Raw genomic sequence first — 16,566 nt, forward strand, 5'->3', positions numbered from 1 at the left:
ATGTACTTTGTACCTCTTGTACCTTTCATTTAAGTTTCTATAGTGCTTTCACAGCTTAAGGAAGCAGAGCTATGAGGGAATCCTACCCAGACCTGCTGACTCCTCAGCAAGATGGTTGACTAACCTACCAGCTATGCAATAGCAGTTTTCCTGGGCAGGTTGGCCCAGAACACCAACCTCCACCCATGTGACATCCTCAGTGAAGATCTCAGCATGACTGTGCAACAAAGCCAAGTACTGCCTGCATCCATCCAAGTCATTACTATCCTGGGAATCTTGGCCTAGCATGAACAACAGTATCCCCTAGTCTACTACTGTAGATGCCTCATAATGATTCTCAATGGCTTTTTGTTACGTTAACCTCAACATTTAGTAATGCAGTGACATCTCCGCATAAAAGAGGACCACTCAGGAATTTGATCACATCATACTTTTCCTAGTGGTTCTGGGAGTTGTGCACTAGACTAGTGCACTAGTTGTGCACTAGACTGAGCCTAGACTTTCAATCTCTTCCACATAGCAGTCCAGAAGGTATACTTTGCCAAAAAATATCTTTTGCCTCCTGTGCAGATCCTCACACTTCCTACAGCTCATCTTTTCATTCCCTTTCTTTCTTTCTTTCTTTCTTTCTTTCTTATTTGTGTACCTTTGCAATCTGCAAGCCTTTCTGACTACACATTTCCATCCCAAATTCATGGTTCATGATTTGGGTTTGGAGATTTGTCTGTGGGTCCTGGCAGTGAGACAATCAGAAGAAATGGGGTAAAAATGAGGAAGAGATGGGAAATCGTAAATAAATAGTTCCTGCATACCCTGTTTCTGTCTCCACTCTTCCTATTGCAGTTACTGGAAGACATCAGATGACTTTAAACCTTCATCTGTTAACTAGYCTGCATATGCTCATGGCACACATATATGTATTTGTTCTTTGGCTGACATTGCTGTTTAGCTTAAATAACTTCTTTATTTGTGTTTACTTCTGTGATGTGTATATACAGACAGCTATCACTTACCCTCTTACCATTTGTTTTGCTATGCTAAACACATAAAGCTTTTATAATCTCCTCTTGCAAAAAATACTCTTTAGTTCCCTGATCTTCTCTGCACCTGTTCAAATTAATCTTAATTATTCTTTACTGAGCATACATTATTGGCCAGAACTGCAAATCTATTCCAGAGGARGTCATACTAGTATTTTTGCAGTTCCAGTGATATGACCATACCTGATACAACCTCAATTTTTACCTTTTGTTTTCATGAGTGGTTCCTGTCAGATAATCTATATTATTGTCTTATGACAAATGAATTCCTCCTTTCTTCTCTTTCATTTCTACTTGAGATCAGAAAACAAAATGTGAGAAAAGACCATTATTTAGCACTATCATCTTATATTTCCAGCTACTAAACTTCATTCATTTCAGTTTATCTGGCATTCAAGGCTACTGGACTTTTCTGTAACAACCTTATATTTCTGATATGTGCCAAATCCACTTTTCATTAACAGACTTACATTTTGTTCCCACTTCATTTGTATTAAATAAGATAATCTCATTTCTCAATATTCAGAAAGTGTACTAAAAACTTAAATCACAATAATTCACCTTTCAGTTTGGACAGTCTCTTATTCATTTCACACTACTGCTACTAATATCTATTTTATTTACTTGGCTAATAATTTCCCACATATCAGGATAACAAATATTTTTTAGAAGTCATTTGGCTTCAGTGTTTCCCTTATGAATCATCTGTGCAATGTGCAAATGTTACAATCTGAAGTGCAAGCTGATGCATAACTCCCTGCTGAATGGAGGGAATTAGCCTTGAGGCAAAACAAACAGATCCTATGTTTAATTTGATAACAAAGGCTTTATTTGAAGCTGTCCAGAATTGGATCTTCAGCTAGTGTCATGATTTTAGCAACCAAGAATCTGTGTAGTAGGAAGTAGCACCCTCTCAAAGGCCAGAACAATTAATGTAAATGATTTTTTGTTTGTAAAGACACTGGGAGAAAGCTCTGCGGGGAGCAGGGCAGAGTGTATATGTGGCAATTTTATAGGGAAGGGTGTGAACCTGCGATAAGCATTGGCACACAGAAGCTGTTGGACTCATCCATGACCTTCGAACCAGAGTTATGCCACACACAAAGCGGGAAATATAGCGCCAATTCTGATTCTTTGTTCTCATCTGGTCCATATTTAAGGCAAATAGCTCTTCAAGAAACAAAGACAAAAACATTGTCCTGCTCTGTAACACCAGGAAGCATCAGCAGTGACATTGTGACAAAATGCCAGACAGACCTTGACTTGCTGCAGGAAGGTGAAGAACCATTAACACTGGGTCAGAACCATGTTTTGAAGAAACAATTTAGATTACACAGAAAGAAAAGCGGCTGCACATGCTCTCTCCCACATCACCTCTCTGTTGAGTCTGTATTTGACCACAACAAGAATTTCTGAAATTTCAGAAAACAGACAGATTAGGCATCCTACTATGTGCATATGTAGGTATGCCTGTATGCACACATACATATGAGTCCTTCATGAATGAAAATCTGCCTCTAGGTTGTCCATATGCAGCACCAGACCTCCGGGATTGGGAGCCTGAGGGAATAAGAGCAGTTAGCCCCTCTGCCCTTGCAAATGCTTCTCGGCACCTTCCTTCCTCTGTTTCCCATGATTACTGTGAAGCTCTCCTGAAGGGAGGCCACATACACCATCTTCATTGTCCCCCCCCACATTACCCCTGGCCACCTGCCCTGGTGCCACGTAGCATTTAACCAGCACCCGCCACCTGAAGAGATGCTCCTGCCTCAGCCCTAGAGCAGCTGAGGGGGAGACRGGTCCCGGCGGGGCCGCCCGGCAGCCCCAGGAAGGCAGCGCAGCCGGCTCTGCCCGCCCCCGGTGCTCCCGGCCTCCCACACAGGCGTGTGGACGAGCCGGCGCTTGGCCGGAGTCTATAAAAAGCCCCCGTAAGGGAGCAATGAGGCCGCCGCGCTGTGAGAGYCGCCGGGAGAGCTGGGGGCACCATGATCAACCCCAACTACTACCCCTGGGGCTACGACAGYGACAACGGTGAGCAGGGGCGCCCTCCGCACGGAGGCCCCGCCGGTCTGGCCTACGTGTGGCCACGTGTGGGGCTGTGTGGTGGAGGGCACTGGTTGCACTGGGGCTGTCCCTCAGCACGGGCTCATGCCTGGTCCGGGGGATGAACTGCCTTGGTGCTGTGGACACGGCTGCTGTGGGCACGGGGAGCCGGGCATCCGCGGCGGTGCGGAATAGCGCAGCCTCTCAGGATGCTCGCGGGTGCGCACAGTGCTCAGCTGGGAAGGAAAGGTTTGGTCCCGGGGTAACAAACCTCAGCATGATGTGTAGGACATGCAGATCAAAGTGAAGGCTAGAGGAAGAGCTGAACCCTGCGTCGGGGCACTTCTACTTGAAAAAGAGCTCTAATAATGGACTATATTTTAGTCCTGAATACAAGAATATTGAAAAGTTGCAAATTAAATAAAATTTTCTTCCTATTAGTAGCACTGCCGGAATTACTAAGTCATTTCCCATCACATTTTTAGCCTTTGCTGGACTTTGAGTATAAGCCTTTGMTTTCTCTGGTGCATTGTATATCTCCTTATAAGAGATATAATACAGAAAGCCCCGAGTTTCATCTTCTGTAAGAATSCTTGGATTCAGTTGAATAATCTGTGATATCTAGCAGTTCAATTAGAATCTTCTCATTGTTTTTTGTACAGTGAAACTCGTGACTTACAGCTAGGTGATTAGTAGGATCCTTATTAATACATTCTGCTGATGTTCTGTAGCTAAGCAAAGCAATATATACCTATAGCAGGTATAATTCACACCTGGCTGGCAAAGATTTTCATGATATTTATCTGTRTTTTTTTCTAGGACCAGATCAATGGCATAAAAATTACCCAATTGCCAAAGGACATCATCAGTCACCTATTGAAATCAATAACAAAGAGGTGCATTATGATCGCTCCCTGCTACCATGGTTTGCTAGTTACGATCCCGGTGCAGCTAAGACCATCCTCAATAACGGGAAAACCTGCAGAGTTGTGTTTGATGATTCTTTTGATAGATCAGGTTAGTTTTGTGTTTCTTTCAAGGTGTTATTACATATTAATGAGTAATTCTGAAGTAGTTTGGAAGAGAAGGTGTGCTCTGTATGTTCATTCCAGCCAGGAGGTCTCTGTGTAGCATCTGCATGTGACACACAGGATGCTGTGACTACCGTGGCCTTCACTACTGATCAGAAAGACCTGTGGCAACCGTTTCAGTCCATTGGTAAAATCTCAGGGAATGAAGGGAGCTGCAAAAACACTTGTTGTGGGGTGAATTCAGGTGTGGGGTAAATCCCTATGCTCATAAAATCTGATGCCGTTTTGTCGCTCAGGGAACATGGAGTCCAAACTTTATCTTGAAGGACAAGTTTCACCCAAGAGTACTTTAGACATCCAGCAGAGCATCTTTGACTGTGTATAGGGCTGAAATTMTGGTATTTGAAAACTGTATCCATGCAATTTCTATTAAATGAAGTAATGAACCAGATGTTATCATAAAGTCACTATATTTAATCAGTTAAAACTCCCTGTGACTTTCATGAGATTTTTATCTTAGTTTTTACCTTAGATTTGAGAAATTTCAGTGTTTCTGCTGTATTCTCCAAAATTCTCACCACTCATAAAAACRCGCAGTGTGCTGCATATGCAATGAATATCTTTTAAGAGTGAGTGGGATTATATATTTTGAAGAGATATTGTCTATTCTGTTTAATAGATACTAGAAGCTATTTAGCTATTGTTGGTGTAACCACTAAGGTTTCATATTGATATTTTGGGCTATATATCAAAGAAAAAAATCACTGAAGTATGAAATCACTTTGCTACTGAAATAAAAAGGAAAAAATGCATATTTCTGCCAAGCTTTTAGGGTATGTCCTGAGTTATAGACTAACAAAAGTAACTAGCATATTCATTGATGTACCAACGTGTTAGGCTAGGATGATACTTCAGTCCTTTCTCTTATTTGTCGGGTCAACAGAATTGTGTTATTATTTGTGATACATGAAAGGGTTGGAAAAGGAAAAAAATCAATTTTTGTAAGGTATTGAAAAGTCTCTTCCATAGTGTATAGAAATTATTCTTAGCTATGCTGCAAGTTAGAATCATTAGGAGCAATTTTACTAATAAATTTGTTAGTCTTATATTTATTTATGTGTATGAATTTAATTTGGATTTCCAATGACTTTGGTTTCATTAAAACTGAGGATCAAATTYCATGAACTGCATTAATTAATAAAATATCAAAAATCACAAATGACTGCACAGTCCCGAGTTTGATTAGTTTTCTAGCAAGGTAGGAAACTTTAGTTTTAATTATATAAAAATATTGTTCTTGATGTTAAATATCAAGAAAGATCACAGAATCACAGAATCACATCATTCAAAACATGTAGCTTGCCTCTGTTGTTTGTTGGAACAACATCAATATATTAATGGTTGCATCTCATATATAGCCAAAGAAATTAATAATTGTAATAATTACTCAGATGCACAGTATGGAGTATCTAGGTATAGCTATATGTAGCATGGATACAATACTGTGGCCACAAAGAGCAGAAAGTTTTACAGTGTTTTGAGTCTGTGGATGGTCTTCCTCCTTTAATATAATGCTGATTGCAGGACAAATTCCACTGGGCATGCTGCTATTGACTTAATTATGTTTTAGGATTCTTAAGATATGTACAATAACTTACTTTCTATGTAAAGAAATCACTTGTTGCATCATATATATATATATATATAGAATAACAATTATATCTGAATTAATATTTTTTCCTTTCGAATAAAGCCTATCTGCACACCTAGTCTGAATTATTTTTGATTTAACCAGAAAACTTAGATTTCTAATTTCCCAATGTTTCCAGTTAGCAYGATCATAACTGCATCTGCTGTCTTACCTAGATTTTTGGAAGTGCTAGGTGATATAGATTTGTGATACACCTTTTAATATAAAATTAATTAGTATGGACTACTCAGAATTTACTTCTGTGTGGCTTCCCTGCAGTGGACACTTCAAATGTTCACAGTTTGTACAAGTTTCTTAAACCCAAATTATTAGAGAGAGGCCACTGGCAAAGATGTGTATCCAATGTAGTTCACACACTATGCTGGAAAAAGACCTTAATGCTCTTGTCTGTGGAACTATTGTAGTGGATAGGATKGAGAATTTATCTCCAGCTATTTATAAATGTGGTTTGATTTTAGGAACCTACTAAATGAATGTTTTCATAATGTATTTGCATATATTTATTCTGGGAGCTGTGTCATGTCTATCGTATTACATAGTACCAGTGGGCATCATTAAATGTATTAGCTCATGTTCAAGTGAGAAAGCTGCAGTGGAGCTGCTGTAGTCTCATGTGAAGGGTAACACTGAATTGTTGCTGGTCAGTACAAGTGAATGTGAGGTCGTGGACTTGGTGGCCTGTCTTATCCATCCCTGTGCGGAAAGAGAAAACCCAAACCATTAACTTCTTGCAAAYGAAGGCTGGAGTCTCAGACTCTGGAATAGAATACGCAGCTAAAATCAAAATGTCCTGGGTGCTTGTGCTTTAATGTCCCTTATTGTGAATTTGGGCAAGATTCTTGAATCAGTTAATGAGTTATCCTTATTAAGGTCACTATTAGAGTTCTGTTTGGATTCCTATTTGAAGGACAGTCCACTTGATCACAACTGGAAACTTTGAATCACAACTTTGAAACACAGGAAGTCCTATCTCCATGTGAGGAAGAACTTCTTTCCTGTGAGGGTGGCAGAGCCCTGGAACAGGCTGCCCAGGGAGGTTGTGGAGTCTCCTTCTCTGGAGGTCTTCAAACCCAGCCTGGATGTGACTGTGTGCCCCATGCTCTGGTTGTCCCTGCTTGAGCAGAGGGGTTGGACTGAATCATCTCTAGAGGTCCCTTCCAGCCTTAACCATTCTGTGAACTTATTTTGTAGTTTGTTAGATCACTCAGTTTTATGAGCAGCTTTGCCAGGATGGCCTCAATGAAACCAATACTAGAACCCTGGGGTACTTTGATACCCTGCTAGGTGTTTGTCAGACACTTACCACTTCAGTGCTTCTCAGACAGAATGCCAACTCAGACACTGTTTCAGATCCAGCAATAATTATCTCTTGTTTTGTTTTGAATTGAGACTACATTTTTTTTCATATAGCCGAGCTTATTTTCTTCTAAAATTCCAGAGCTATATATGACATAGTAATGTCCTGAAACCATCTCTGCAGAAGGAGCATTGTTATGATATTGAGCAAGATCTGTGGCTTGTAATTTCCTTAAAATTGATATTTATTTAACTTCCTGTAGAATACTTGTGGATAGATGAATCGAAAAATACTATGGAAATTCATTAGCCAAACGGATTAGTACTTCTCCTTTTACTGACTTTCTGATGCACGATGTTTGAGGGCTTGGAACACTTCATCACAGGCATATTTTCCTATAGACTACCTTTTGCAGAATCTTTCAATTTCTTATCATATCTTTGGGTTTTTTATCAAAAAATATGTGCCTTTGRAAATAGGTGATGCAGGAAAAAAAATATCCCCATAGTCATACCATCACTACATCATATCATCAGTGCATCATAACATCAATAATTGATGTTTACCAACATTTGCTTATTGCTGAAGCTGGTAAAAAGTATGTTTACTCACTTGAAAAGTAGCAAGGATAAAATCCAGAGACTTTATTTGGAACATAGGGAAGGCTGTTTTGTTTTGATTCCTGAGGGAAAAAAAAAGACTATTAAAATAAAACTGTGCGTGCATGAAATAAGTTCACAGACCTTTAAAGGAGGCCGTTTTGAAGTACTGTTGTAGATTGCTATTGTAATACTTAACATTGTCCAGTCATTGCCTGGGAAATTGTGTTAAAAGTTTATGCAATAAGTTACTGATTGACAGCATGAGACGAGTGAAGCAGCTAATAACCTCCACCTTCAAGTCTCCTCTCTGGACTACACTTACTTGATTCTTGGTTTGCTCAGTTTACATTTGAACAAGTCAGTAGGTGCACAGGAATAGGACAGCTAAATCCCCGTGCTTGTGTACCCCAGTTGCTGTGCTGCATACCATTAAATAGCTCAAATGCTGCAAACTGCTAAAGATGACAAAGTTAAATTCTTCTTTTGTGCTTAACACATCTATCACTTGCAGTGTCTGCATGAGAGGCATTAACTCTCAATATGAGCACAGCAGAGCTTGGGCACAAAGGGTCTGGAGAGTAAAGTTACCATTAACTTTGAATTTCCATGCCTTTGATAGAGGTTAAAATGACTGAATGAACAGGGCCATGTGAGGCTGCAGTTACGAGATGGCCTGCCAGATTTCTGCCCCAGCAGATGAGAACTTCCATCATACTATAGATCACAAGGAAAGATGGTTTGGGAGCTTATTGAACAGGCTGATCAAGAGACACGAATCTGAAATAGGTGTGTTGCAGCATAGGTAAAAGCTCATGGCATCCTGACAGAATTCTGTCAGGCCTCTCTGTCCCTGTCTGTCCCCTCAAGAGCACCAGGTTCAAATACAAASTAAAGTGAGTAGTTTTTCTGCATATCTATTCAGTATTTTGTTAAAAAGAAAAAAAGTCGATAAAAAATACATATCTGAAAGCTTTTAGAAAACATGTTTTATCTCAACAATTGGCTGGAATGTTTAAATATTGAGATTCTCAATATTTAGTAAAGACCTTTTCTATAACTTTTTATTTGTCACTGATACAAAAAATTGTTTTATACATTACTGTGTCATTATAAAATCTGCAGCTACAAAACAAAGGTGATATTTTTCAACTATCATGCAGCACTGCCTTGCTAAGTTAACTTTACTGTTAATTTTATAGATGTTGCTGCATGTGGAGATCATAAATCTTGCAAGAACAATTGGTTCCTCTCATGTTTACAAACACTGCTCACCCCCTGTGTGTGCTGTTCTTTTTTTTTTTTTTTCCACTTCACTGTCCCAATTTGCCTTCACAGCAAACAGGGAAAGCATTTGTGTAGACATGACTTTACTAGTTTTAGTTTGTTGAGGGTGAATGAGAGTTGATATGAGCACAAATCATTACCTAATTTGTTCAAGAAGTGGCTGTGCGCTGGTTTCAAAACTTCGGGTCTCCTTTTTATAGCTGTGGATACCTTGCTAACTAAGGTAAAGTAGAATTGCCCATCCAAACTGCATCACATCTTCATTTTGCTGTGTAAACATGCAGTGAAATAAGAGTTTTGTCTGGCCTTAGCTGTTCCTGTTGTGCAGCACTTACCATCCCTGGGAACACTGGCCTCGGTGATTACACTTATAGAGGAAAAAACATTCTTTCATGAGCCAAATCCTAAAGCTCAGTTTATGGTGAACCAAGACAAATGTTTAAACAAAATAAAGATTCCTCTTATTAACTTAGAGCGATGCAGACATAGCATTGGRTTGGTGTGACTTTTTTATTTTTCTGTTTTAATATACCTGGAAATTTTATTTACTGTCGTAATTTCTGTTCATGTTGTCATTTATTGTCATGTGTTTGTATGTTTTACATCATAAACCTGCAAATAAGAGAAACCTCTTTTTGTCCTTTCGGAAATGCTAGTTTATAGGCATCTTATTCTTTGTGTTGTTTTTTCTGCTCAAAGTGTACTAAGTACACCCTACTGTCTATTTATAGATGAATTAAGCATGAATGTGTTGACATGAGATAGAGATTTGCCTGGTGCCAGTTTGAAAATGACTGCTGATGGCCCATCAGTGGAAATAATGACATGTTTTTTTCCTTAAACTGGATTATTTGGTCTTACATATCTATTTTAATGGAGAATTGATGGCCTTGTCAGCTACTAGTGTTACTTGTGTCTGCACTGACTGCAGTACTGAATGTCTCTTGAAGCAAATGAAAGGAACTTGTTAAGCATAGCAGCTTGTTTTTAATATTTAGTATAGAATATTCTTAATATTTGTAATACTTCTTTCTTAAGATGATCATGGACTTCATGCCTTGTCTTTTCTGATGTAACGATATTTTTGTCTAAAGACCCATTCCTGAGAGTTGCTGAATGGCTTGTAGGAATGTATATTAACATTTATTTCCAAATAAAGTCCATGAGAATTGGATACTATTTAGTATTTGGTGAATGTCAAGGAGTTTTTCTTTTTTTTTTTTCTTTCAGCTATATGACATGGTTTTTAAACAATTTGGTTTATATTTGAAACATTAGGTTTATAAAACATATTTTATATGTATGATATATACTATATCATAAACCGTTTGTTTTATGATGTAAACATGCCAAGGTTATTTAGAACACAGGCAACTCTTTGTCACAGGAATTGTACAGGTTGAATTCTTAAGGAAAATATTTTACATTCTCACTGGCTGCTTTTCTGCTTCATTTACCRTTATCTTTCTCCTCTTCCAAAGCCCCAGGAAGCAGCTTCTATGGCAGAAGTAACATCATTGCTTTTTAAACAGGAGTGTCAAAGCCTGCAGGAAGAGACACAAGCTGTAAGATATTGTGGGAAACTCTCTTACATATAGCATTATAGTAGTTAATCTTAATCATGGCTATTCTTGATATGCCTGGACATGGGTTGGTATTAGGTGGCTTTTAGATGTCAATAAACACACGTAAATTTAGGTGACTGTATATGGGCTTTTAAATACGCATGATGTCTGCAATTTAAGTGACTATCTGCAGATCTTAGGTCTCATCTTCCAGCACTGTACAGATGCCTTAGAGGTGTCTCTAGATGCTCACATCCATATAGCTGAATTAAAACCACAATTCCCATTAACAATAATGGAAGCCAAGCCTCACAAATCCTTTTCACCACGCAAATAATTTTCAAATACCTGTAAGTGAATACAGATAACTGAAGATTTCTGCCTGAAATGCTGCTGAAGTCAATAGTCTCAGAATGTAGATCCCGTAGTCTCAGAATGTAGAAAGTCAGTAGTCTCAGAATGTAGATCCTGTGTACAGTAGCTGTGTGTAAATATTATTTTTTCATATATTATGTCTTTTAAAAATCCCTGAAAGACACCTGAGTCTAATGCTGATGCAGATTGTCACTTGCAGTGCTGAGAGGAGGGCCGCTCCCGGGAGTTTACAGGCTGCGCCAGCTCCACTTTCATTGGGGTTCCTCTGATGACCATGGCTCTGAGCACGTTGTGAATGGAGTGAGATATGCAGGAGAGGTAGGACTATAATTTTTACTTTATAGAAGAAATCAGTCTGTAATGGCTTGCTRCTCAATAATAGAAAATATTACATTTATTTTTCTTTGTTTTCAGTTGCATTTGTTACACTGGAATCCCAAGTATAGTAATTACCTTGATGCAGTGAGAAGAACTGATGGCATAGCTGTTTTGGCCATTTTTTTGCAAGTAAGCAGAAGCATTCATTCCTTCTGTGTGCTGTTGTCTATGTCTAATGAGTCATCTATTCTTAGCAGTGCGAAAGGTAGACACAACCTTCTCGATGTATTTTCTAAGGATTGTACCACACTGCAGGAAAATGCTGTGAGTATTATAGTATAACACACATATGTGATTTAAAGAGCTTTCTCTGAGTTGACTTTCAATAATACATGGTTTTCAAGTTACAGGACATGAGTCATGTTATTTTAAATGGTATCAGATATTATCCTCCTTTGCCCTTGCAGCTATAGTGTCACTGTGTGGTCTATGGATACTGTAAATCCAGATGTATTTTCCCCTGCTTTGGAGACAGGATGTCAGTAGTAGCCATTTGACCAATAGCAATCAGCTGTTTTCTATGCTAATCCTGGACAGATTTCAAGGACAAATATTCATGAACGTTCTCCAAGGCAAAACTGACTCACAGACAATACATGTAACTCACCCTTTTTAAAAATCTTTGGGGTATTCAGTCTTAGCCTGAAATCCTGGCTTTGCTATCTCTTAATTTATATTCACCAGAGACACACAGAAACATAAAATCTGTTTTGAGATCAGCAATTGCAAACACTTTTGTCTGATTATGAAGTTTGGATTTAAACTAAAATGAAATTTTTTCCACATTTACTTCAGTCTGAAGAGTTGTTTATCTGTGTTAGATTAAATTTAAATGTCAGCTCAAATAGCTTTATTGTGAAATTATTGATGATGCTTAGTTTCTATACTGATGTCACCTCCTCATTTGGATCATAGCATCTGTTGAGGGAGGCGGAATCATGAGTGCAGATAGGAGACATCATAGCTGAATCAGTTGTTCAAACCTCATAAAGCATTTCTGCAAATGTACCTAGAGTTTAAAGTACAGCAATCCTGGTATGTTTGAGAAAACTTAGCAACCTAAGTCCATGGTAGATTTTGAACAAGAAATTGCTGGGAGCCATTCACCATAGCATCTTGATTGATAGCTGGATGAGATAAGGAGCATCTAGCTTCATATCTTTAGAACTGAAAAGGTTTTTCAGAAAAAAAWTTATTATGACCAAGTTATGCTGCCAGAGGCATTTTAAACTTACTGAGACATTAGAAGCTCCATTGAATGGACAGGCTCTTCTGTAAGAATTGGAAAYTATATATGTTTCACCATTGTTTAAGTAGCACTTTAATTTGTGAATCCAGTCCTTTGACAATCATCAGAATTTTTATCATACATCAACTTTATCATAAAATATTTGGGACACATTTAGTGTATTCTGAAATCAGTGTGAGTTATGCTGTTCACTTTAACTCAAAGAGGTTTTGAAAAAAATGAGAGAAGTCAGTCACTTTTTTTTGGTATTTTTTCATTTTGCGATTTCTAAGAATGTTTCTTGCTAAGCTGATTGGGTAATGGGTTGGTTTGATGCTGTATATTTTATAGTCACTACACGTTCAGCTGCATGTGCAAAAAGTACTATAAAAAAGAAAAATGATCTATCAAAACTCTTTGAACTCATTATTTCTTCCTTACAGGTAGGGAAAACTCCCAAACCAGAGATGAAGAGAATTCTTGAAGAAATAAATGCTATTAAAACGAAGGTAACAAAGTTGAGCTCTTTATTACAGGAAGATTGCTGGGAATTCACAGAATTAAAAACAAAACAAAACAAAACAAAACAAACAAAACAAACAAAAACCCCAGAAAGCCATGTTTTTCTAGTTCTTCGTTCTACCCTGCAACATTGTCTTAGATAACATTACATCTGTATTATATAATATTAGGTGCTAATAGTCTCACTATAAAAGTGTATTTCATAATCTGTCTTCTGTGCCTTCATAATCTGTGTCAGCACAAGCATTATTGCAAACTTGAAGTATATGTCTCTCAGCTCATTATATGGCGACCTAATCCTATATTCATTAGCTGAGCAGATTTCCTATAGGAAAGAAAGCCAGTAGGAAGAGAGTTATTTTTGCCCAGGAATGAGTGAAGCATCTTGGTACTTGGAGCTGTTCCAAATGAGGTAGCTTGGGTTCAAGAAGTAGTATCATGTGGAGCTCTGTGTTGTGTCATGCTTCTCTGGGCCCACCTGCGAGGGTCATTCACTAAATCACTGTATGATGTATAGATTTAGACCATGTACACTAATCTTTGATGTATTTGAGCCACTCTTTCTTAGAGCACCATGCTTGAATCTTTATGTAATCTTGACCAGAGCCAGTGAAGAATTTTCTGTTTTGTTTTAAGGGGAAAGAAGCTCCTTTTCCAAATTTTGATCCTTCAATTCTTTTCCCTAAATCTCATGACTACTGGACCTACCACGGTTCTTTTACTACCCCACCTTGTGAAGAGTGCATCACCTGGATTATTCTCAGAGAGCCTATCACAGTCAGCTCAGACCAGGTATATTCCAAGTAGATAGTATTTTACCTGCTTCTTTTTTGTTGCATGTCATAACCTGTTTTAAGTCTATGGATAAGGAAAATGCTTATTGGATGCTGTGAGAAATTGACTGATTAAAAGGATAGTAGAGAATTGCAGGTCTCTGAAATGTCTTGGAACTCTGTAGAGGATGTGTAACAATCTTCAGAGGCATGCAATCTCTAACCTATTATATGCAATCAATGTGTTGGACACATCTTTGTTTCTGTATGACTTCTGCATTAGCTAACAGGAGAAGAGACGATGGCSTCTTCTTGGAATAGCTTACTGTTTCATAGCCCACTCTATAAGGTGGTTCAAATCAGGAGACATGARAAAGCTTTATAAATCAGTCATATTATAAGGCAATGAAGAGGGAAGGGTTTGAGTCCCATGATTTGGGACTCAACTGGGCAGAATTTGGAAGAGCTAATCAAGTCATTGATCCAGCCTCATGAAAAGACTTYGATTACTGTTGTGTTTGTATCATATTCTTTTTTTAATCTTATTTATCATAATGACTGTTCTCTAAATGCCTCAACTTTATAAAGACTGGAACATTTAAGAACATTCTACTGCATATAGATGGGGCATTGTCTTTTACTTTGAGAGATGGTCTTKGCAGGCAGAATTGCCATAAAACATGAGATGCTGTATGTGAATATTTTAAAAACACTCTTTTTTTYCCCCAAAGTGTCTGTAATCTGAATAATGTATTGATAAAACAGAACCCTATTACCATTTAATTTTAATTCTAGAAAGTATGCWACCTTGTTAATAGTACTTATTTTAAGTGCATTTACCTTTTGTAACAGATCCTTTAGATGCTTTTGCATACAAGCCATATGGGGTAATGCAGTGATTGTGAACTGCTACTTTGCAGGAAAAATCAATTCATTAGAAATCCTTGTGAGGTTTGTGGTATGTGACCGACCTAAAGTCACATTTAATGGAAAGATAGGAATTCAACCTTGGAATTGCTCTATCCCACTGCAGACTATTTTTTTCAGCTTGTGTAGCTATAGTCTGGATACATATTTACATATGTGTAGAGATGATTATGTGTATTTTTTTTTTTTACTAAGGCAGATCCTCTACAAAATTGTATAAAAAGCACATGTTTTCCAACAACAGTGTATTTCTGGAAATGTTAATACAAATTATGAAATATTTTCATCTCCCACTATTTCCACGTATATTATCACTTCAGCAGTTTTGCCTATTAAACTAGTTTATTAATACAGCCTTGTCATTGTTCACACAAGACATTTGACCTTTTTAAGTTGTGTAGTGAAGAACAATGTCAAGATGCTTTAACCAGCACAGTCCATAAAAATAAATAATAAAAAATTCTGTTAGGATAGTCGTTGTGAATTCCATTTCTATAACCCCACCAGAAATTCTGCTTCCATTGAACTTGAAATTAGTACTATAAAAAGTAGATACATCAGCATGTTCGAATGTTCCCCTCTATATTAAACTAGTCAGTYATGTGCAAAGTGCTTTTTGTCTAGCATTGTACATGGCAATGACAACAAGTGGACATAATAATTTACCTTAAGTGGATGTGAGGGTTGTTTCCATTGGAAACCAGAATGCAGCAAGGGAGGAGCATTGTACAGCTCTGAAGAGCATAGGCAGAATCCTTCTTGTGACATCCCGCAAAGAGAACATATCTTGAACTGAAAAAAAGAAAAGAAGACCCAACATGGAATGATGTGAACGATCAGTTTATAACTTAGCCTTAACACCTTGAATTTGGGAGTTTCTGGAAAATTGGATAGGAAAAAGGGGTCAGAGTAGGAGACATTATTACAACACAGGTTCTGTTCCTTGTTTCTGAGGACTTTCCATTGTTCAACAGGACATATTGCTGTAGCTGTGAACAGTTCTGTAGACAGTATATATGTAACAGTAGGTATTTCTTACAATCCTGGTCATGTAGGACCTATTCTTTTTCTATTTTGATATTGCTAGAAAGAAAGTAACTACAATTATTCTACCTAAAGGGTGAAGAACATTATCAAAACTTCAAAGTTTTCTTCTCAGTTTATGGGCCTGGGCCAGCCTCCAAGGTTTAAATGGTGGGCGACAGATTTGGTCCCAAAGGAATTCCATCAGCACACTTTTTATTTTGCTTTCCTGCAGATGGCAAAGCTCCGCAGCCTTTCCAAGAATGCTGAGAATGAACCTGAGCTCCCCCTGGTTGATAACTGGCGTCCGACTCAGCCTCGGCATTACAGGATGGTGAGCGCGTCATTCCTGTAGGATCTGGCTCAGAGTGAGGAAATCTCTGGATCTAAGAGCTGGTTTTGTTTTGTGACCTCTAGCATTTGTATAGAGCTCCAGCTGCAGGTCCTGAGGCGTAAAATGTACATCTCACTTTTGGAGGACAAAATTTACTTAGGCAAATTCTGTCATTAAAATAAAAGTAGAGAAGTGTTTGTTTCTTCATAACTGCTTTTACTTTAACATTAGCTATTCTTACTAGTTTTAGGGAAGAAAAAAAGATACTACTATAACAAATATAAAATATTTTCCTTTTGCCTTAATGTCCTTTGGGTCTTGCCTTATTCCAAACTTGCAAGTAAGTAATTGATTTCAACATAAAATTGAATCATATCAATCATATTCTGTGTTTTGCATAATTTGCATTTTAATGTTATAGCAATCAAAATGA

The 16,566-nt window shown here is 37.9% G+C and overlaps 1 protein-coding gene across 1 annotated transcript; it reads left to right on the forward strand.

The window, feature by feature from the left end:
* Positions 1-3,004: 3,004 nt before the first annotated feature.
* LOC112960324 (carbonic anhydrase 3-like) lies at positions 3,005-16,290 on the forward strand. The gene is made up of 7 exons (XM_026054543.1): positions 3,005-3,071; positions 3,903-4,100; positions 11,148-11,266; positions 11,363-11,455; positions 12,998-13,063; positions 13,713-13,868; positions 16,035-16,290. The coding sequence occupies exons 1-7, from the start codon at positions 3,026-3,028 to the stop codon at positions 16,152-16,154; spliced, it is 798 nt and encodes a 265-aa protein (XP_025910328.1). The 5' UTR covers positions 3,005-3,025; the 3' UTR covers positions 16,155-16,290.
* The last annotated feature ends 276 nt before the right edge of the window (positions 16,291-16,566 follow it).

This window comes from Nothoprocta perdicaria, unplaced genomic scaffold, assembly GCF_003342845.1.
Source record: "Nothoprocta perdicaria isolate Ctin4 unplaced genomic scaffold, notPer1 scaffold_122, whole genome shotgun sequence".
NCBI lineage: Eukaryota > Metazoa > Chordata > Aves > Tinamiformes > Tinamidae > Nothoprocta > Nothoprocta perdicaria.